Below are 21,685 nucleotides of genomic sequence, written 5' to 3'. Positions count from 1 at the left end.
GTTTAATAAATTAATTCTCTGTAGTGCAAAGCAATGCCATTTTGTTAGGTTATAATAAAAAAATAAAAAAAAACAGTCAGTAGAGATGCAATGTGGGCATAAAATGTGCAACAGAAACGTTCAGGAGACAAATGATTTGCAACAAATATATACAAATAATCAGGATTTGAAAAAAATCTAATGAGGTTAAATCTGGTTTAGAGATTAGAAAAAAGTTACCTTGTATGGATAATGAAGCAAAGTAATAAAGGCGTTTCATTGACGCACAGGGAGGGGGGGGGGCGTGTTCTCAGTACGTAGTGAATGAAACGGGGTTGACAAGGTGAAAGAGTTAGGGAGAGATAGAGAAAGAGAAAGAAAGAGAGAGAGAGAGAGAGAGAGAGAGAGAGAGAGAGAGAGAGAGGCGGAGTAATCTGTGAACTTTTTTTTAACGCAGTTTAACACCATCTCTGGCTCTTCATTCACATTCTGACACCTGGAGAATCATCATGAGACACTTGAGCAACCTGGTGAGTCTGAAAATGCGAACAATAATTACAAAAACAACAACAACAACAACAACAACAACAAAACGAAATAAGCGGAATAAGTGTCGAAATCCGGTTCTCGGATCAAATCCTAGTTTTACTTTTTACTTTCTTTAACATTCTATTCATTTTTTCTCTCTTTAATCAGGAATGCAAAAATAAAAAAAAAGTGATATCCAAAAAATTTATACTTAAGTAATTTCTGGGCTATTTATTACACCAAAAAGGCGTATTATTATTATTATTATTATTATTATTATTATTATTATTATTATTATTATTATTATTATTATTGTGCGTTTTATGATATTATACAGAATTTCTTAATGTTTCGATGTTGAATGAAGTTAGAATAAGGTTCTATATTCAGTGGATACACACTTCATCTACAGATGTTTTTCTCTTGTTTCCGTCCCCGTTTACAGGACTTGAAAAGTGAGTGTTCTGGATAATGTTTCTGACAGTACATTTTTTCTCAAATTCTCTTCGTAAAACCCTGGAAAGTACAGAGTAGTGGGTTTTACTCAATCAAGTTGTACTCAGTGCAGTGCGCATGCGCATGTAAACGGCGCTGTATTGTGGATACGCAATACACGGGCCGTTCAAATGCGCATGCGCACTGCACTTTACTTAAAGGCTGGTCCTCTCAAAATCTCTTAGTAAAACCTGGAAAGTACAGAGTAGAAGTGGAAAGTAGTACACACGATAAGCATTGAGTTTGAGTAGAAAGTGAATGAATGAATGAATGAATCAATCAATCAAATAATAAATGAATCGGTGAATGAAGTGATCCATTTCTGCTTGTTGATGTTCCCAATTTGAAGAGTTTGTAAGAATCAGAGTTTTATTGCCAAGTATGTTTTGTTTTATGAAGAAAATAGAGTATTATTGTGCACAAAAAGTACAGATTTCGGTAGTGCAGGTATGCTTTATTTTATTGCACAATAGGGAAAGCGTTTAAGTGTTTATGAGGTAGATAACCTGGGGAAAGAAACGTTTCCTTGTCTTGGTGCTTGGTGCTTTGTAGCATTGACCAGTATGGCTTGGATGTGAGGGATCCAGGGTGATCCAGGGCCCTTTTTCATGCAGATGTGTACAGTTTCTTTAGAGTGGGCAGGGGGCTACCAATAATCCTTCCAGCCGTTCGTACCGTCCTCTGTAGTCTTCTGATGTCTGATTGTATAAAAAGGAAAGATATTTATCATTTATGATGGGTGAATTGGCGGACTTGTGCTTAACTGAAATCTTCAGGGTTCGAAATTAAGCTTGGGTTTACGGTGTCCAATTGGGTTTTCATTTATGTCCCAAAAAACAAGGCTGAGTGTGGATTGGCTGAGATAAATTGCACAATGATGTAAAGTAAGTGTGTGGTGTCCTGTTTCATAACCAGTGTTTTTGGACCAAAAAAAGTGCATAAATGTGAGTGGTTGATTCTTAGTCTTTTTTATATTTTTTTTATTCTTCTTCTTTTTTTTAATCTTCAAAACATTGAATCATGGATGGAGATTTAAGGTGCAGAATACACAATGCTCTTGGTTACAGTATTGAGATATTGGGCAATTGTTTTTATTAAAATGCAAACCATTATATGTGCTGTCGCATTCCAATTATTCGTTGGAGTTTTAATTTGAGGAGAGTAGTTTTATTTGTTTGGGTGGTTTTTTTTGTTTTGTTTTGTTTTTGTATAATGTGGTACCATCATTGTGCTATTAATGTTTGGTTGAATGAATGAGTTGAATGCAAATAGGCCTGTAAATCAGATGGATTTAAAGAACCTAAAATAACTTTATTGAAACTGTGAAGAAGCTGATTAGTCATTGTGGTAAACATGTTTTCATATCATGAATGTCTGTACACCGCTCAAAGTGTCTGCCATACAAGCAAACAGTAAAATATTAACAGAGCTCAGGAAAATAGCAGCATGTTCATTTAAAATCTAATTTTCTTGTTTTGTAGTTAGTGATATTATGGAGTTTGGTGGTGAGCTCAAGTGGGATCCGAATGGCGCGAGACGTGTGCAGGGACGACATGGGGTACTCGTACAACGACATCTACTGCCTTAACTGTCCGGCTGGTGAGAGTCATGGAAGAGTGTTTCAGAGGAGCATGATGTTCCAGATTTTCTAGGATTTGGAATATCAGTTCGCTGCCTGATAATTTTTTTTGTATTTTCCATTTTTCTTTTTAGGTACTTATGTAAAAGAGCCGTGCAGCAGAAGATTTGAGCGAGGCGTGTGTGAGCAGTGCGACTTTGACTTCTACACCGAGCATGATAATGGGCTTTTCAAGTGTTTGGAGTGTACCAAGTGTCACTCAGGTACTCAAATACGGGCCACACAGTAATGAAGTGTATTTAAGAGTTAACAGTAATGATGTACTGTTGAGGTGAAGAGTTTCTGATTTTGACCGCAACCATTACATTATTATCAATGTGTAGATCAAGAGCTTGTGGAGCAGTGCAGCAGTAAAAGAAACACTCACTGTCAGTGTAAAGCAGGTTCCTTCTGTCCGCCAGATCAACCCTGCGAGATCTGCAAGACGTGCAGGAAGTATGTTCACACCACAGCTATGAGTGTGTCTGACTGTGTTTATGAATGTGTAAAGTGTGCATCATTTCGAAGGTTATTTTTAAATGATTCGACTCTAAATTCTGAAGACCCCCTCATCAAGAGTCGGATGTTTTTGGCGAATAAAGCTGATGTTGGATCTTATGTATCTAGGTGCAAAGAAGATGAAGAGATTGTGAAGAGCTGCACACCCCTTTCGAACACCATCTGTGAAAAAAGAGGCTCCGTCTCTGCTACGACGTCGACAAATACCCGTAAACACACCACATGCACAACACATTATCCTATGCAGTTTTATTATGACCTAACTGTACAAGCCAACCCTGTATGTAAAGTTATAAACAGATTATGTTGGGGGGGGTATTAATTTGTCCTAGATTTGTTATACATACATGAACACTGCTCCTACTTAACTCTGATTGGTTAAGTAGAACAACAGCAGTTGGATTGTTTCAGACAAATTTTAGTTCTGAGGAAAAAAAATAATGAATAAATAAAGGTGGACAGTTCAAACAGTTATGATGTGAGCTGTGATACTCTGTATTGTTTTACTGTTTGGGAGGTGTGGTTAATTTGGGCTTTGTGTATTGAAATGTAGAAGCAGTGATCTCAATTGTATCCTTCATCGTGATCGTGATCGTGATCATCTTGTTATTCTGGTACTGGAGAAAATCAGCTGGAGGTAAGAAAGAATAAAATAAAATGTCCTTCACTCTTGTGTATATCTCAATTATGAAATATTTAAACCAGTGCCGATATTTTCCCTCCTTTGTGTCATTTTCAGTGGCATTGAAATGGCTGAGAGGAAAGTGGAAAATGTGCAGAGTAAGTAATATATGTTTATGAAAAAGCTCTTACTGTGCTTTGGGCTATGCGATAAGAGAGAGAGAGAGAGATGGGAATTTTTTTTTTTTAACGATCGAATTTTTCCTTTTAGGAAAATGGGAGCGATTCGGTTGAGACGACGCATAATAACCACAATGATGACCTGGAGAACGGAGAACACTGCCCCGTTCTCACAGTGGGTGAAAACATGATAGATGATGAGGAGGATAAAGGGCTCGGCCCAAGCCTCCCCAACACTACAGCTTCATCCCAAGCCAGCCTGTCTGTGTTTGCCCCTCAGAGCGAGTTCTGCCACAGCCACTCACTGCTTCAGCAGCTTAACACTCTGGTGAGAGTCGCAGCTTCAGCGCATGCAGGCATTAAACACATCACAGTCAGACCACAGCTAGTGGTACAGCAGGAGAGTTTGTGGATGGAGTGAAAAATGGAGACGGATAAATGGAAGCAGGTTATGTCTTAAGTGGATACATTTGATCAGTTGGTCGGTTGATCATTGGGTGGAGGAATAAATGGAATGATAGCTGTGTGGATCGATTTCGGGATATGTAAAAACAGAATGGATGAGAATGATTGGATTTGTGTCCACTATGGACAATGATTGTCCACTATAGGTTGGATGTAGGAATAGATTGACTGATGGGTATATAGTTGGCTGGATAAGGTTAGGAGATGTTAAGCTGATGGTGGGATGAAATGGGTGAATGGGTAAAGGATTCAGAGATGACTAAATAGATGAAAAGGGTTGATTTGTGATTAGTTGGTTGGTGAATAGATGAATTGATATGATGGAGAGGTAAAATGGTTGGTCTCTAGTTAGAGAGATAAAAACAAAAGCAAAGAGTTAAATTAGTACAGAGTCATTAAAATAGCTCGTCGTTTATCAGAAATGAACAACAAGATGAATAGGATAAAGTTGTAAATAAAGCGATGGGCAAATGAGAATTGAAGGAGAATGAAGGATTGGATGGTGTGAAAGTGTTGAGCTTGTGAGAAAGTGCAGACCGACAGATCGATCTCCTATTGATTTCTTAAGAAAACACGTGATTCAAGCACGCTGTCTAAAAAAAAAAAAAAAAAAAAAAAAAAAGGAGAGACACTGAAAACCGCTACTGCATGCAAATGCTTGCATATACAAGTCAAGAAAACAAATGATTTGCATCAGCGTTTTTTTTTTTTTTCTTTTTTTTTTATACACAGGAAGTTCGATGCTTGCAGGCATTCAGACAATTCGAAAAGTATCGTAAACACTTGTGCTCTTTCTGTGCTTAACCACAAGGATGTGGTTTTGTTCACCTGGGGCTCATTGATATTATATGAGGCAGAATTTCAGGAGCTATAGTGCAGTAGAAATGTATACTCAAACAGTGGAAAAATATATTTGATTATTTAAATTAATATAATAATAATGACGTTTTAGATTTATAATTTAAAAAACATTAAAAATGTGAACATTTGAAATAAATGTCTGTACTTTAACAATAAAAATAAAAATAATAATAATAATAATAATAATAATAATAATAATAATAATAATAATAATCACCATCATCTTCATCATAATTATCGTCATTATCAAAATATTACAATAGTTGGGGATTTGGCGCCACCTAATGCCATACAATGGGATTGCTGTTCAAATAAGAGTAATGAGTATTATGTAATTTCCTCTGGAAAGAAATTCAAAAATCAACATTTGTTCCCAAATCACTGTCAAAATGTTGTACCTTTTTAGAAGGTGTTACTTCGTTTCCTATAACAATCACTGCTTTATAGTAAAATGTGTTGTTCTAAAATATTAGAAATTGTATAGTAGCAGAAATCACAGACTCATCTGAAGGATGCTTGACATAACCCAAAGCTAATAATAAGACAAAGTGTTGACATTTAACACAGGCTCAATCAACATTAACTGACGCTCTGACAGCTTTTTGTGTGCATGCTTATGTGTTTTGTGTGCTTTTCTATATCCTTTACATCCTTGCTTCATGATTTTTGCTTATCAGCCCGTTGTGTTTATTTATTTTTTGTCTGATCATTTGCACTGTACCACAATTGAACTTCGCAGTCGAAAGTTCAGTTGGTAATACAGGATGTGCTTTTGAAACTTCTCATAACTGAGTCAGGAAAAAAAACACTGATACACTAATAGGGGATTTTTTTTATTTCAATCTCTGTATTTTCACTTGCATGTAGTCAAGAGAAGAGTTGTATAGGAGTGCTTTAGGCTGCTCGGATGCTACTTTCTTTTTTTTCATTTTATTAAAAATCCAATAAATTGGATTCAAAATCATTCAGCCGGCATTTATTTTTAAATCTTGGAAATTTGATGGTTCTATAATTATTCAGATGTTCTATTGAGCCTGGCTGAATTCGCTGATTAGGACTGAGCTGAGATTTGTATGGGTCCAAATATTCTGGAAGTGCTAGCTCGGGGATTAAGCTGTTGGACTTCTGAGCAGAAGGTTGTGATTTTAAATCCTGGCACCGCCAAGATGCCGACGCTGGGCCTAAACTCTTACTTGCTCAAATGAGTAATTGTAAGTCTCTCTGGATTGGAGCGTCTGCCAAATGCCATGAATGTAAATGTATTCTATTGAGCACGTGTGATTGATATCTGCTGTCACTTAAGCAGGACTTTACAAAACCGTACAAGTGGATTGCATAAGTAGGGTACGACATTACATCAGCTCATTGCGATTGGTTGGAATAAAGCTTACCTTCACCCATTTTGTTATATAATATTAAGAAGTAGTCGTGTTTCTATTTCACGATTGTAATGTTGGCAATAAATTCGCCTTATAAAGTAACAAAGACAGATTGAATTAAACGACTCTGACGTGCGAGTCAGCTCTTGTCGTGCACATAAAAAAGCCGAATCATAGAGCCTACTATTTTGGCACATGATACATTGCTATGCAGCGCCATCTGGTGGTTAAATAAATCCCAGCATCATCCGAGCTTCAAGTTCAATAAGAACTTAATGGATCTTTAGTCTGTTCATGCAGAACCATCTTGAGCTTCCCAGTGTGGCCTCCAATTGAAGAAAACTCCATCCAGATGTCTGGATGAACTGATGTTTGTATTAATGAGAATCTTTCCACTTTTTCTCTTTGTCTAGGAAAGTGAAAAAGTACGAAGGCTTGTTCCTTTAAATGGTACGTTCTTGTTCTCTTTTATGTATTAAATACTTTAGTTCCGTATCATACCTGCACAGTGTATGACCTCTGCCACCCCCCTTTTTTTTTCCAGGAGATGATTCTCTGAGGAAGTGCTTCGACATGTTCGGAGATATAGACGTGACCTTTCACAAGCGCTTCTTCAGGATCCTAGGCGTGAGCGACAACTCCATAAGGACGGTCGAGGGGTCTCACTTTTTACCTGAGGACAGGGTGTACGAGCTGCTGAAAGTGTGGAGGGAGAAAGAAGGCATGAAGGCAGATTTTAACACCCTCATCCAGGCCCTGCTGAATCTGGACCAGAAGCTGTCGGCAGAGTGCATCATCACAAAAGCCATCGATGGACGCCACTTCAGATACGAGGAAGACTGAACAAAAAACCGCATCCCATTATCGCTTATGGATTCCTGGCGTTTGTTTTTTTTCATTTAAGCTCTATTGGGACATCGAACTGAGTGTTATTTATTACTTTTTGTACATTTATTTATTTAAATAATATATAGAAAAACACATGAATTGTGAATATCGGTGTTGGTTGCCTGATATTGATATTGATCTGTTCTATTTGCTTTTTGTATTATGTAATAGTATTAAATGCCTTGTTTGCTAATTTGTGTTTTTGTATTTCATTGGAAATTTATAAGGCATGGTATCATCATTAGTCAGACACTTTTTTTTCCCCCTTAGATGGATGAATAGATAGTAACCGCTTGTCATACTGCTATTGGTCACAAGAGGTCGGTATTTGTAACTTTTCAGAAAAGGCCGACTGTATTACAAACACTAAATATAAGAGCTTCAAAATCATTAAGAAAATGCTCTGAAATGTTTTATTCTCTATTTTACGGTTTGGTTTATAAACAATTTGTCCCAGGGTCTACTTTTATTTCTGCAGGCAGTTTCAGCGTTTAAAGATCTAACCTGAACTTTCAGATTCTCAGGGGTTTTCATTAGATATAAAATGTTGTTAATATTGGCTATTGGTTAAATAGCATATAAAACTCTATATATGAGAAGTAAACTGGTCCATGGTGTACGAATGTGTGGAGACCCCTTGGTATAGTGTAAAAAAAATAATAATAAAAAACTGCATTACCCATGGTGCATGGCGTTCTAGAAAGGCGGAAGTAAACATGCGCAGCTTCGCTGTGTTCAGGAAGTCCAAAGGTGTGCTGTAATTTTTCCTAAATTATATTTTTGAAAGCAGAAAACACTAAACAATGTTTTAGTTTTGGCAATTTTTTTTGTTAAATAACAAACACAATTCCAAAAACGTTTAAATTTAAACCGAGAATCCGCGCGCGCGAGGTGTAATAGTTGCTGTGGAAACATCGCGCGGTTGGTGGCGGTTAGTTCCTGAAAACCGCATGTTCAACGTGTTGTGATTATTTATTTTTTTAAATAAAATAAAAAAACTTTAGTGCATTGCTTTATTGTTATTATATATTGTTTCAAATAAGCTGAAAATGTAATATTCATTATTATTAATATAATATTGTTGGGGGGGGGGGGGGGGGATCAGATGAAGGGGAAAAAGGAGAAGTGAAAATATTAAAATATCGAAAGATATCGAAAAAAAAAAAAAAGAAATCACGCGCTTTATGTTTTTGGCCTGATGTCACCAAAAACAGGAAACTTTCAGACTTTCAGATTCAGAGCACATATCACACTGACACCTGCTTGATCTGGAGAGATCGCTTTTTAGGTTACTGACTTTTGAAACCCATTTCCTAAAGTAAGTAAGTATTTATTTAGTTCTTTTTTAAATATTAGATAATAATATGCATATATATACCCTATCTGCTTGAATTCTGGGCTCTGATTGGTCAGGAGGTGTTGGTCAGTCTTATTAATGTGATTTGTTTTTTACTAAGAGCAGCTCTGACAATAAATCCAGATGAAATTTAGATCCCAGGTGTGGTATCCAGATGCTTCACGAGAGACCTTTTTGGTGTAATCGATTTCAACATTTTTACACCTTAAAACAAACAAAAAAAATGTTCCTATGTTTTGAAGATATTCAAGTATAGAAGGAGTCTCCAGTGTTTCTGTAAGATGACTTTTTTGACTCACTTATTCCAGGTGATGATCCAGAATTATTTATCTTCCTGCATTTACTCAAAATCTACATCTACCTAACAAAAAATTAAACAGGGTTCGTCAGGAGCTTTTTAAAACGCTGTACGATCTAAAAAGGGTTCAGAGTGGATGCTTTAATGGATGCTTTAAGGGTTTCCCCATGAGGTATTATGAGGAACATTACTCTGACATTTCTGCCCAAAAAATGAGGAACCTCCATGATGACACTCGTGTGGTTATAACGCGAGTGGTTTGGGGTAGTTTTTCCCTGTTAAATGGGTATACAGTCCCTGATGTGTTTGTTGTAACATTGGGTGGTTGTATTTCTACCATTTGTCCAGGTCGCTCCAGTGATGATGGCGACCGTATCCTTTTATGCAGCCTACCTGCTGTGCTTGGTGCTTAGCCTTGTGTGTGTGGTGCTGGTTGCCCACTGGAACTCAGCCTACCGCGGCGGGTTCTCTTGGGACGGGACAATCACGCAATTCAACTGGCATCCCGTGCTCATGGTGGTCGGCCTGGTGGTGCTGTACGGAAACGGTGAGTGTTTATCACATTGCGAAGAGCATGACAGCTGTGAATCAGCAGCGGGAGGATGTGGGTGTGGGAGGATTGCGTTTGGGTCGAGTGCGTGTGAGTCATTCATGGAAGTCTTTTAATTTTAATGTTTATAGGTAGTAATCTGATGTTAATAACAACCGCATGCAAGCCGTGCCAGAGATTGTCAATCGATTAATCCGGTATGTCAATGTTATTGTCTCAGCCGCCGTGCTGTATCGCATCCCGCTGTCCTGGACTCAAGACAAAATGCGATGGAAGATCCTCCATGCCTGCCTTCTTCTCCTCGCGCTGATCTTCACCATTTTGGGCTTGTGTGCCGTGTTTAACTACCACAACGCCAACAATATAGCGAATCTCTACTCGCTGCACAGCTGGATAGGAATCGTCACCAGTGCCTTGTTCGCTGTTCAGGTGCTGAAACAATCCAGAGTTTTTATTATTATTCTTTTTTATTGAGATTGAGGCAATCTAGAAGATTTTTCTCTTCAGTGGAACATATGTACTTCAAGTAACTGTTACCCAGTCTTATGGTATATTCATAAATATATAGCTCTAGATATTAAATCTTTTTATTCTTTGTGTGTGTGTGTTCTTAGTGGGTTGCTGGATTCGGAGCGTTTCTCCTCCCGTGCTCACCCGTGCCTCTGCGAGTGCTCATCAAACCCACCCACGTGTGGTTGGGCTCCATTCTGCTGGTCCTCAGTGTCGTGTCCTGCATCTCCGGCATCAACGAGAAGCTGTCCTCTGTGCTGTAAGTGACAGTCAAAGCAGGACACTTAGATTTGAAATCTGAACTCTCAGCAAATAACTGCTAAAAAAACCCCAAAAAAACAAAGAGCGTTGCTTGACCACAGGAACAGTGCGAGGATTTGCTTTCTACATTTTTGTCTTTAGGCTTCCTCATTGCTCACATGGTTGGTCAGAACATTTAAAGTGGGGAAAAACCAGCATAGTGAGATTATCTACGGCAGAAATATGTATTTCCCTAATTCCAACGACTTTATTTGTTTGGATATAAAAAGGAAGTATCTTAAAAAAAAAAAAAAAAAACCCAGACATGAACTGAAGATTAAGGTCTATTCCATATAATATGTAAAAAAATACACTTGTAATGTACTTTAACTTTTATAATAACAGACCTGGAATTAAATAGACATGACATCTATTTACACCATATAACCTTCTGGTATGATCCATCTTCAGACTGGCAAGTTATATAATACTATGAAGATCCTCTAATGGAGAAAATGACTTCATTGTATCAAGTGGATTTGGAGCTTGTGCAGAAAACAGGCTCTTAAAAATAGATTGATGATATAAGAATATATTTTCTATCTATTAGCATGTTGCATTGTGTCTTTATTGGGCATGTATTGTACTGTATTTGTAGCTTTCCAAAAATTGTCATTGGTGGACACAAACTGGACACCAAACTTGAGCCGATTGAGTGTCTGAAAGGAAGAAAGAAATGAACAAAAGTGTGGAAATGAAGCGAATCTTGTTCACCTCCGTATGGAAGTTCCCTAACATCTAATCTGCTCTGGTATTGGTCTTTTCACCTAGAAAAAAGGGATCCAATGAGACGCTGCCGTACAAGCAGCTGCCACCGGAGGCGGTACTCGGCAATTCGCTCGGCGTCGTCATTGTGGCTTTGGCACTGCTGGTCTTGAAAATCCTGTCCAATAAGAACTGGCAACGTCCTGAGCCGACAAATGAGGAGGCGGGCTACAGGGTGAGCCTGCCTGTGTGTGTGTGTGTGTGTGTGTGTGTGTGTGTGTGTGTGTGTGTGTGTGTGTACAAAAAAGGTATTTCAATTCTTATGAATAAAACCAATTTATTTATCTACTGCTCAAATAAAACATGCTCTAGGACTCGACGTCCATGAAATTCACACTTGACACTTTATGACCGACGTTTAATATTCATCTTTAACATTATGCCATACTGATGATTCCATGCAGATGCACTGTTCTATGCTTACAAGCAATAATATTGTCTGAGGTTCATGCTGCTTTTTCTTTTTCTTGTTTCCAGCAACTGCCAGGGGACAACAACTGATGTCTCCAAGAATTGATTAGAGCTTTCTCCATGCTTCGGGTTACAGTCTGAACCAGTTAAACGCACAGATTCCACGGTTTATCCGCTAGGATTGTTGTATTAGGTTTATTTGGATATATTTATTCGCTTCTTACACGAATGTGTTTGGAGATTTTTTAGTTTACGGTGCATAAAGAAGAAGCAGAACACCAAAAACGTGCTCTTGTTTGTAATAAATAAATATTCAAACACGAATGTGCTGCATCATATGATATTGAAAATAAAATTGAATGGTTGTTCAGTTAGTAATCAATAAAAAGGCAATAAAACATGCAATCATTAAAACAAATGACTGTTCTTGTGCGTCGTTATTCCTGTATTACCCATGTTGTTGTCTGTCTTTGTTCTTCAATCGGGTTCAAACCGGTTTGGTGAAGGAGGAGCGTCTCAGGACGGGTGTAGATTCAAAGTCAGCCAATCGAAAACGAAGGGACAGATTCCACCAATCAGCGCTCTTGTTGTGAATTTGCATACGCTCTGTATGTATAGTCATTTGCTCGCCGTGTGTCGTGTATCAACCCATTTTTTTTTTTGGCTTCTTTGGATCTGCTGTTTTGATTTTCTTTGGCTTATCGTGATGCCGGAACCGACAAAAGCGGCCCCGAAGAAGGGCTCGAAGAAAGCCGTGACCAAAACCACCGGTAAAGGCGGCAAAAAGCGCAGAAAGACGCGCAAGGAGAGCTACGCCATCTACGTGTATAAGGTGTTGAAGCAGGTCCACCCGGACACGGGCATCTCCTCCAAGGCTATGGGCATCATGAACTCGTTCGTGAACGACATTTTCGAGCGAATCGCTGGCGAGTCGTCGCGTCTCGCGCATTACAACAAACGCTCGACTATTACGTCACGTGAGATCCAGACCGCCGTGCGCTTGCTGCTTCCGGGAGAGCTCGCCAAGCACGCCGTGTCTGAGGGCACCAAGGCTGTGACCAAGTACACCAGCTCCAAGTGAAAGCTCTTCATTCCACACAAACACAAAGGCTCTTTTAAGAGCCGCCCAATGGTCCACATAAAGGAGCGGCTTTCTTCGTGTCGGCTGTTGATTTCTTGCCAAAATAGCAAACGCGAGATTTTAGCATTTAGGACGTGTTTTGTGTGAAATGTACAATAATAACAATACGAATGTTTAAATAAACAACAACAACAAATCGAATATCTATTTTCAGTGAGCTTTATTTATTTATCTCTGGCACCGCGCCAGAAAAACAACGCGCTGGTTTCCACTAGGTCCGCGTCTCGGGTATATCCTCCCTCGCGTACACACAGTGTCTCATTTCTCCAAACACGAACCAAAAGAAAACGTTAATTCAGCAGCATGTCCGGCAGAGGGAAAGGCGGAAAGGGGCTCGGTAAAGGCGGTGCTAAGCGGCACCGGAAAGTTCTCCGCGACAACATCCAGGGGATCACCAAACCCGCGATCAGGCGCCTGGCTCGCCGCGGAGGCGTGAAGCGTATCTCCGGCTTGATCTACGAGGAGACACGCGGTGTGCTCAAGGTCTTCCTGGAGAACGTGATCCGCGACGCCGTCACTTACACCGAACACGCCAAGCGCAAGACCGTCACCGCAATGGACGTGGTGTACGCGCTCAAGCGCCAGGGACGCACCCTGTACGGCTTCGGCGGCTGAAACACATAAACCTGGACTTCATATTCTGATTCAAAAAAGAAAAAAAACCCAAAAGGCTCTTTTAAGGGCCGCCCAGATGTTCTGTTTAAGAGCAAAATCCTGTCTTTTTTTAATTAATTTTTATCTGAAATCAATGTGAGATTTGTTTTGAGTACAATAAACGTGATTTAATTAAGATTTTTTTTTTCTGTCTTGAAATATTTTACATGCATATAAATATTAATTTTGAGTGTTGAGCACAAGATTTTTTTGTGAAATAAAAAAAGGAATTGAGGAAAAAAATTATATATGCAAATGTATTTAATGTATATTAATATAATTATAATTTGCTTTACATAATTTATATATGTATATATATATTAGTGTGTGGTAAAATAGCTTATATATATATATATATAATATATAGTATATTATAAATGCATATATATTTTCATATCTTCACGAATGACAAATGATTCTTATATCAATTACTACCAAATCCAGTAATACATGAATAAATCTACTTTCTAATAGAGCACTTAATTTTATTTTCTTATTTATTTAAGGATTGAGAAGAGGATTAATAATGTTTTAGAAGTCAATTGTAGAAGTTACAGAGTGCTTTGTTTAGTTTCAGTTTTGAAGTAACTGATAAGTGTTAAAGGAAGAATTACATCATAACTGAAATAACTAAAATATTCAATCATTGGTTGGAAATGTGCTAAATAACTGTGCATTTAAAGTCTAATAATAATAATAATAATAAAATAATAATAATAATAAAATAATAAAATAATACTCGAATAGAAGTGTTCTGTGTATCCTGGTGTATATACAGTTATTATACATGAGCTCTTATAAAGCTGAATTGTTCTTCAGGCACCTATAAAATTATAACCTTGTCATAACAGGACACAAATTATAAATTACAAATGGCAGATTTTATTTTTATGGGGATTAAAAACAACTTTAAATGTTTCCAATGTTTCCTATCCACAAAGATCTCATTCTCCAGAATCCAAGACTGAAACAAGTCCCTGGTTTTCATGTGCTGCTTTAATATTTTTTTTTTTTTAAGAAAACAATGTCTTCAGAACATACAAACAAGGTCGAGGATCAAGATCAAGCGACTGATGAACCCAAATGTCCTAATGTCATTTTTATTGCAAGTGTTCAGAGTCAGAAGTTCTGTGTCTCTATTGTTTCACCACGTGTCCTTGATTATTACTGGTTAAAACAATCGTGTTAAACACTGATCATGAGTATTGTTTTGATTGAATGTCGTCTTAATTGGACGTGAGAACAAAACCGAACATCTGTATTTTCATGTAGAACTTTCCTCCTGAGAGTTTCTCCTCTGTAACACACTCCACAACACGATCCTATACACTGCTAAAGGCCTGCCTTCCCATTTCCCCATTTCCCAGCCAGGGATTGGGAATTTCTTCAGAATTCCCTCAGACGCTTTTCCACTCGCTCGATTTTGATTCCGTGATACAAAAAAATAGTTAATGAGTAGAAACGAGTCCTAATTCGTGTCGGTTTGGGATAAAATAAGACTCCATGAGATTAAGCCCAGGTTGAAATGGCGACGGTGTGGAAGTGTGCTACCTCCACCGCCGAAAACGCTCCAAAATACCCCGGGATGGAACAAAGTCCGAGCCAAAGCACGACGGATGTGTGGATCAGAGTCTTTTCTGGGGGATTAGACTGGAAAAGCTGCACTTCGTCGCAGATTTTTGTGTATAAACTTTAAAAGAATAGAGGAAGTTCGGTTCCCAGCACTCGGTTTCCCGGTAGATTTGCCTGCGTTTTTGTCGTTTTAAGCAAAACCGACGGGAAAACTGATCAAACCGGGGTCCGGGCAGACAAACCGGGATCTCAGCTATCAGAAAGTGCGGGTCGCACGACGATCCGCGGGTCGTTTTCGCGGAAATTCGAGCGTTTCTCAGGGTAAGAAAACACATCTGAGGTCCGCTCGGTGGATGTCAGGAGCAGCCGCGCGGTCGGTTGAGTCTATAAGGTTCTCATCGGCCGTTTATCTGTCGCCCTCAGCTGTTCGACGTAAACATTACCACTCCGTGCGCGCGCGTGTTGGGGGTATTTAAACGTGAAACTTTTTTTTATTTCCTTTCTTCTTTAATCTTCCGAACCAGTTCCTGATGGCAGAGACCGCGCCCGCGCCGGCGGCCTCCACGGCAAAGACGCCGAAAAAAAAATCCGCCTCCAAGGCGAAGAAGTCCGGCCCGAGCGTGTCCGATCTGATCCTGAAAGCCGTGTCGGCGTCCAGCGAGCGCAAAGGCGTGTCCCTGGCGGCGCTGAAGAAGGCGCTCGCGGGCGGCGGTTACGACGTCGAGAAGAACAACTCGCGCGTTAAGCTCGCGCTCAAGGCGCTCGTCAAGAAGGGCGCGCTCGTGCAGACCAAAGGGACCGGCGCGTCCGGCTCGTTCAAAGTCAGCAAAGGAGCGGTGACGCCGAAGAAACCCGTCAAGAAGCCCGAGGTTAAAGCCAGGAAACCCGCGGCGAAGAAAACGCCGGAGAAAAAGGTCAAGCCGAAGAAATCACCGGCCAAGAAGCCCGCGGCCAAGAAAGCGCCTAAGAAAGTAAAGAAACCTGCGGCAGCTGCGGCTAAAAAGGCCACCAAGAGCCCGAAGAAGGCGAAGAAACCCGCACCTAAGAAAGTGACCAAGAGCCCGGGCAAGAAGGTGAAACCCGGGAAGCCTAAAGCGGCCAAACCCAAAGCCAAGGCGAAGAAGGCGGCAGGGAAGAAGAAGTAAAGAGATTCTTCATCATCACGCCGAGAATCCAACCATCAATAACGCTCTCACAGGGCTGAGGGGGAGGAGGGGGGGGTTACGGACTGAGCATGCGCATAAGGGATCCAAACATATGATGTGTTTAGAGACTTGAAACACCAGCGAACCTGATCAACAATCCAGTCTCTATCCGGGTTTTCCACAGGGAATAATTTCACTTTTCACATCAATTCTGGTTTGTGTATATTTCATTTATTTTTTTAAGATACATAAATGTCTTTCATTTGTACCGATATAAATTTGTTCTACCAAAATGCCCATTTTGTATACTTGTAATTTCCGACAAATATAATTGTAACGTTGTATTTTGTCTGCTCCGTCCAACTTCCGCTTAAAAAAAAAAAAAGTTTTGAAAGCGGAAGTGACGTCACTGCGACCTAAATCTCAATGGAAATAATTGAATGGAAACCTAGCAATTGATAAGTAAACTCTAAAACATAAACAAACACAACACACGATCACTACCTCTGCACAACCTGATACACAACACACACCGATCCGATTACGGCTTTGTGCAGCTTTTTTCGATTCCTAATGCAAGCCGAGAAAAACACACACACACACACACACACACACACACACACACCAGTCCTCACACTAAAACTCCAAATATACATCACATATATAAAATGTTTAAATCCCCTCACTGTCATATTATTATTATTATTATTATTAGTGTGTTCCCATGTTATTCCCATTCAGTTCCTCTCTGTAAATATAAACCTACTGATTGAAACTTCCTGTAAATATCCAGAACAAAGATGTTAATTTATTTATTTGTGTAACAATAACAGCTTTTCTGTAGTCGTAGTTGTAGAACATGCCTCTCTTTCCTTTTTTTTTTTTTTTTTAATCTTTATGCATTTATGTAAAAAAAAAACATTTTAATAAAAAACAGTTCAAATAAAAAGTGTGCAATCCACTCTGTGTAGTTCCTACCCCCAATATTACAGCTGTACGTATAAGAAGTCGTCTCAAGATTGCTGGTTCTTGCAGATTATCTTGTATTTTGGATCATTAAATATCAAAAAATCCCCAAATGGTCTATAATTCTTTGAAAAAATTTTATGGCATTTGGACCCCAGTTACACACAGATGACCAATGAAATGTCTACAATTCTTGAATCTAGTATTTAAAGCGTTTTATTATGCAATATAGTGTGATTTATATGTTATATGACGACTCCCTCTGGTCCATAATCGGGTTTAAATGTCCCGTTAAACGGTTAAACTTTTTATGGGTCAGAAATGCAGAATGCATAGAAGAACACTGTTCCTGCATCTTGCACCAACACAAACACCTGACCGTAAGATGTAAAACTTTCTGAACATCCCGTTCCACCGGTGGTCCTTATTCTTATGCTGTTCATATAACCTCAGATTTTTTGGGAAGATGTTTCAATAGGGTTGAGGGTCAGAGCTCTTTAGCAGGCCATTCCAAATGGAACTAGCAAGATTTGGCTTGTAATGTCATTTAAATGCAAAATATAATTAATTATAATCAGTCCATTTTTTTTAACTACATGTTCTCACAAAAACTCTGGCTGCTCCATGTTAAACATAATGAGTACGTCGAAACCTGAAGCCTTCCTACATTGAGGTCAGTCAAGGGAATATTCTTCGAACATTCCTGCAATGTACAAAATGGATGCGTTTCCTGTTCTACTGTTCCACGAAGCACCCGGCGTCAGAGAGCAACAAACTTTTAGCGCAAAAGAAAACGTCAGAGTTCATTATTTTACAAAAGAGACCTATTGTACTGTTTAGGATTTGTTTTTTGTAGTAGAAGACCTGGACCAATTTAGCAGAGATGCTATAGCAAATAAATACCACAAGGGGGCAGAAAAGAGCAATAAATTCTGTTTCTGGCAAAATGAACTAGTAATCGCTCAATGTTGTATAAAGCAAGATCTCTGAAATAAAAAAATCAAAAAAATCAAATAGAATCACCATCAATTTCAAGTATGCACTTTCTTTTGAGCATGGGAAAGCGAATTTATCCAGTGTAACCAAGAGGTATTTCAGATTCCTAGTGGTTCATTAGGTCAAAGTTGTTTAAAAAAAAACAAATAAATTTTATAGACATTTCACGTTGGGTTTTTACCAATTGGGTGGATTTTGTTTAAGGAACTGGATGAAATATTGCATATTTGTGATAAGAACGTCGCTCTGCGCAGAAGGACCGATGCATTAGGTGCTGTAGCTAGGAAAACAAATTACGGGATAGTTCGAACCCACATGTTAAGCATGCTTGTGCATGTGTAAAGTTCACATTCTGGTATTTGTAACTAATTTGGCTGAAATGTTCACGCTAGTCTTGATCCATTTGCATCCAAGGTTTTTTTTTTTTTTTATTCTGTCTTGCAGGAAAATACACAAAGCCGAGTGTATTCAAAGAGGTGATTGTGCGATTAGAATCAGAACACTCCAAGCAGTAATGAGCAGGAACATGTTGTGTTCTTCAAGGGTTGATTTGTCAAGAGAATGTCAAAAATCACAGTAACGGCCGGGAGGTCATGAAGCGGCTAAACGTGAATTACGTGCCACTTTCTTTTTTTAAAAATTAAAAAATGATGATGAACGATCTGTGTCACCGTTATTTGAAATAAATTGGGCATTCCAAGATAATAATGGTGGACAAAGGAATGTTTGCACAGTTAAAAAAAAAAAAAGATGGCGGACAGAGTACATACAGATTGTGTTTTGGGGTTTTCGGGTATTTCCATGGATTTGCATGGCTTTATTTTTTTATGTCTTCTTTGGCACCACAAACCTGGAACTTTGTTTCTTTTACTTGGTATTTTATCATTGTTATTGAATGTATTACTAAAGATAACACATGACCATGAGACTTCTAAGTGTGGAGACCCTGTGTACAAGGTTCTCCACACAATGTTCATCCAATTCGAGGGATGAAACCAGTGCTTGAATTGAATACATAAGGCATTAGGGATCCCCAAAGCAAGTAAAAATAGACTTAAGGGAGTCCCCAAGATTATTTTAGTAACAAATATAAGAATTACACAACAACTGGGGACCCCCATAAGACTTGACTCAATTCGAGCACTGGATGAAACCCCAATGATCCTGACTTCCAGGCGATGCTGAAGGACACGTCATTTTCCACCACGCGGGGGCGCTCTTCCAAAGGAACTTCATGAAAACAGCTCCTCAGATCCCTGATGCTTGGAGAATCCCACCAAATCCTGCACCTACACGTGGTTCTCATTTTCTGTTAGCGCAAGCACGTGCACGGCCGCCAGCTGCACGCGCACCGTGTAAACTTTCACGTCTTCGCCCTGCACGTCTTCCACGTTTCCACGCAACTTGAGAGACGTACAGGCTCGGAGCATCCCAGCGGGGTTTGTGTGCAGTACAGGAAGGCGTGACTCTCTCGGGTTGCCAGATTGAGACGAAACCCCGGTAGGACAGATAGACAACGCAAGCAAGTAAGAAAAAACGCAAGAAGTAAACAAAGCGAGAGAGAAAGACACACTGACAGTGCAGAAAGATGGAAAGAAAGAATTGGGATGCGTGTGGAATGAAATGAAATTCAGTACTGGGTTTACTAAATTCATTAACCTCTCAGCAAAGTAACAATAATGTTAATCACATAATCTGAACTAATTCGAATAAAATATCTTCACAGCAATGTGGCGAAACATTGCATTTCTGAATTTATAAATGGCAAACATTTATTTCTAGTTAATAAGAAACAAAAATGACACTAGCATGGAGGTTTTCAACAAAATAATGACAATGAATGTAAAACTGGTCCGTGAGCTCACATGATCGATCTCTATATTTGTGCAATACTAGTTGCTTTACTTTGCATCGGATTAAAGAAAGAACACCTACTAGCTACGTTATCGTTAGCGTGATAAAATCGACGCATGCTTGAGCGTATCTCAAGACAGTACCAGTAAGACTGGTTTTACATTCTAATCATAATTTCGTATAGATAACTTCATCCTTGTGCCATTTTTGTCTAGGGACTTCTTCTTCTTCTTTCGGCTTCTCCCATTAGGGGCCACCACAGTGGATCATCCTTCTCCAAACCCCAACGTCCTCTACATCTGCCTCTTTCACCCCAACCACCTGCATGCCTTCCTCTTTTCCTCCTTCCTGGTGGCTCCATCCTCAGCATTCTCCTCCCGATATACCCCATGTCCCTCCTCTTCACATGTTCAAACCACCTCACTCGCCTCCATCACCTTGTCTCCAAAACGTGCCCTGTCCCTCTAATAAACTAATATCTACTCCTGTCCATCGTCGTCACTCCCAGCGAAAACCTTAACATCTTTAGCTCTGCTACCTCCAGCTCCACCTCCTGTCTTTTACTCAATGCCACTGTCTCTAAACCATACAACATCTCAGGTCTCACCACAGTGTCTAGAGACTAAAGAGAAATTACATAAGCAATAGCAGAAATACTGTCTTGAGTTTCATTAACGTTCATATGCAAACTAGCATTGCACAAAAATTGTGGTGGTTGGCACTAGCTTCATTGTCTTCACTCTCACTGGTAGCTGCTGAAACAAGTCGCTGTTTATGCATAACGTTTTTGCATAACATCTCATTTCGCTGGACACTAGCGATGCGCAAAACCAATAATTTTCTTTTACAATCCAGAACTAAGTACTTTCAAGACGAGTATCAGTTATATTATTAATATTCAATAGACTGCAATGAACTTCTCATTTGTTACCTTTCTTTAAAAAAGATTAGTAATTTGAATGCATTATTCTTAGACAAACTGCATTTCTAAGGTTTCCATGAATGGACAAGAACATTGATGAATTAATTGAATGTTTTGCTTTTGACAAAAAAAAAAATAATCTCACAAATCATGGAGCAATCCCAAAATTGAAGACAGGGTGGCTGGATTGTTTGTGCAATGAAAGGAGGCATTAAGAAATAATTCCTATTTATGTGAAGTAAATCTTCTCGATACGCCAAGTTCTTGCTGAAAAAGAACAGTATCTGGCTGCGTTGTTGGTGCGAGTAGCTGTATTTGTAAATGCAGCTTGAAACTCAATTGTGCTTCCAAAATTCTCATATCATGCAAGAATAGTTCATTAGGACCAAAGACTGATATCAAAGTGTGAGATATGTCTGAATTTCTGCATTTAGGCTCATCATAAATCCACTAATCACAGGATAAGATGGGATAGAATGACGCCAAACAGGTCGGTTTGTACAAATACAGTAGTGAACGCAAAATTGAAAGGAACATTGAAACGTTTGTGATCATGTTTTTAGCATCACTATCATTTCCCTTAATCGCTGATCTGTCGTCATGAGTCAGGGATTTTTCGTATCATCTCATTCTATGGTTGTAATCTAGAGACTTCTGTGTCGTGAAGACGAGTCATGAGGGAAACGCTTAAAAAAGAACGTATGAAGGCCC

General features: G+C 39.1%; 5 protein-coding genes across 9 annotated transcripts; all 5 read left to right on the top strand.

Moving 5' to 3' along the window:
- Positions 1–351: 351 nt before the first annotated feature.
- On the top strand, positions 352–7,726 carry hdr (hematopoietic death receptor). Of its 3 annotated transcripts, none has more exons than XM_083526662.1 (10): positions 352–509; positions 2,484–2,601; positions 2,716–2,844; positions 2,965–3,076; positions 3,248–3,341; positions 3,692–3,776; positions 3,879–3,919; positions 4,032–4,268; positions 7,059–7,095; positions 7,190–7,726. In XM_083526662.1, exons 1-10 carry the CDS (start codon positions 489–491, stop codon positions 7,486–7,488), a joined length of 1,173 nt encoding a protein of 390 aa, XP_083382788.1. In that variant the 5' UTR covers positions 352–488; the 3' UTR covers positions 7,489–7,726. The 3 variants fall into 3 exon arrangements, with proteins under 3 accessions (XP_083382788.1, XP_083382789.1, XP_083382787.1); XM_083526663.1 differs by having other exon boundaries at positions 3,248–3,348; positions 3,693–3,776; positions 4,032–4,115; XM_083526661.1 differs by having other exon boundaries at positions 3,248–3,348; positions 3,693–3,776.
- Positions 7,727–8,223: 497 nt separating this feature from the next.
- cyb561a3a (cytochrome b561 family, member A3a) lies at positions 8,224–12,142 on the top strand. 3 transcript variants are annotated; one of them, XM_083526657.1, is made up of 6 exons: positions 8,224–8,851; positions 9,537–9,735; positions 9,959–10,167; positions 10,353–10,507; positions 11,320–11,488; positions 11,791–12,142. In XM_083526657.1, exons 2-6 carry the CDS (start codon positions 9,549–9,551, stop codon positions 11,812–11,814), a joined length of 744 nt encoding a protein of 247 aa, XP_083382783.1. In that variant the 5' UTR covers positions 8,224–8,851; positions 9,537–9,548; the 3' UTR covers positions 11,815–12,142. The 3 variants fall into 3 exon arrangements, with proteins under 3 accessions (XP_083382783.1, XP_083382784.1, XP_083382782.1); XM_083526658.1 differs by having other exon boundaries at positions 8,227–8,855; XM_083526656.1 differs by having other exon boundaries at positions 8,265–8,283.
- Positions 12,143–12,353: 211 nt separating this feature from the next.
- LOC310718101 (histone H2B 1/2) lies at positions 12,354–13,653 on the top strand. Its single transcript, XM_083526659.1, has one exon. The coding sequence runs from the start codon at positions 12,431–12,433 to the stop codon at positions 12,803–12,805; it is 375 nt and encodes a 124-aa protein (XP_083382785.1). The 5' UTR covers positions 12,354–12,430; the 3' UTR covers positions 12,806–13,653.
- On the top strand, positions 13,169–13,653 carry LOC310718102 (histone H4; the record flags this gene model as incomplete). The annotated part of the gene is made up of 1 exon (XM_083526660.1): positions 13,169–13,653. The coding sequence occupies one exon, from the start codon at positions 13,169–13,171 to the stop codon at positions 13,478–13,480; it is 312 nt and encodes a 103-aa protein (XP_083382786.1). The 3' UTR covers positions 13,481–13,653.
- Positions 13,654–14,502: 849 nt separating this feature from the next.
- histh1l1 (histone H1 like1) lies at positions 14,503–16,726 on the top strand. Its single transcript, XM_083526530.1, has one exon. The coding sequence runs from the start codon at positions 15,622–15,624 to the stop codon at positions 16,234–16,236; it is 615 nt and encodes a 204-aa protein (XP_083382656.1). The 5' UTR covers positions 14,503–15,621; the 3' UTR covers positions 16,237–16,726.
- Positions 16,727–21,685: the final 4,959 nt, after the last annotated feature.

The sequence above is a fragment of the Silurus aristotelis genome (genome assembly GCF_946808225.1).
Source record: "Silurus aristotelis genome assembly, chromosome: 23".
Lineage (NCBI taxonomy): Eukaryota > Metazoa > Chordata > Actinopteri > Siluriformes > Siluridae > Silurus > Silurus aristotelis.
The sequence above is the reverse complement of the archived record's forward strand: the minus strand, read 5'-3'. Positions and strand labels throughout refer to the sequence as shown.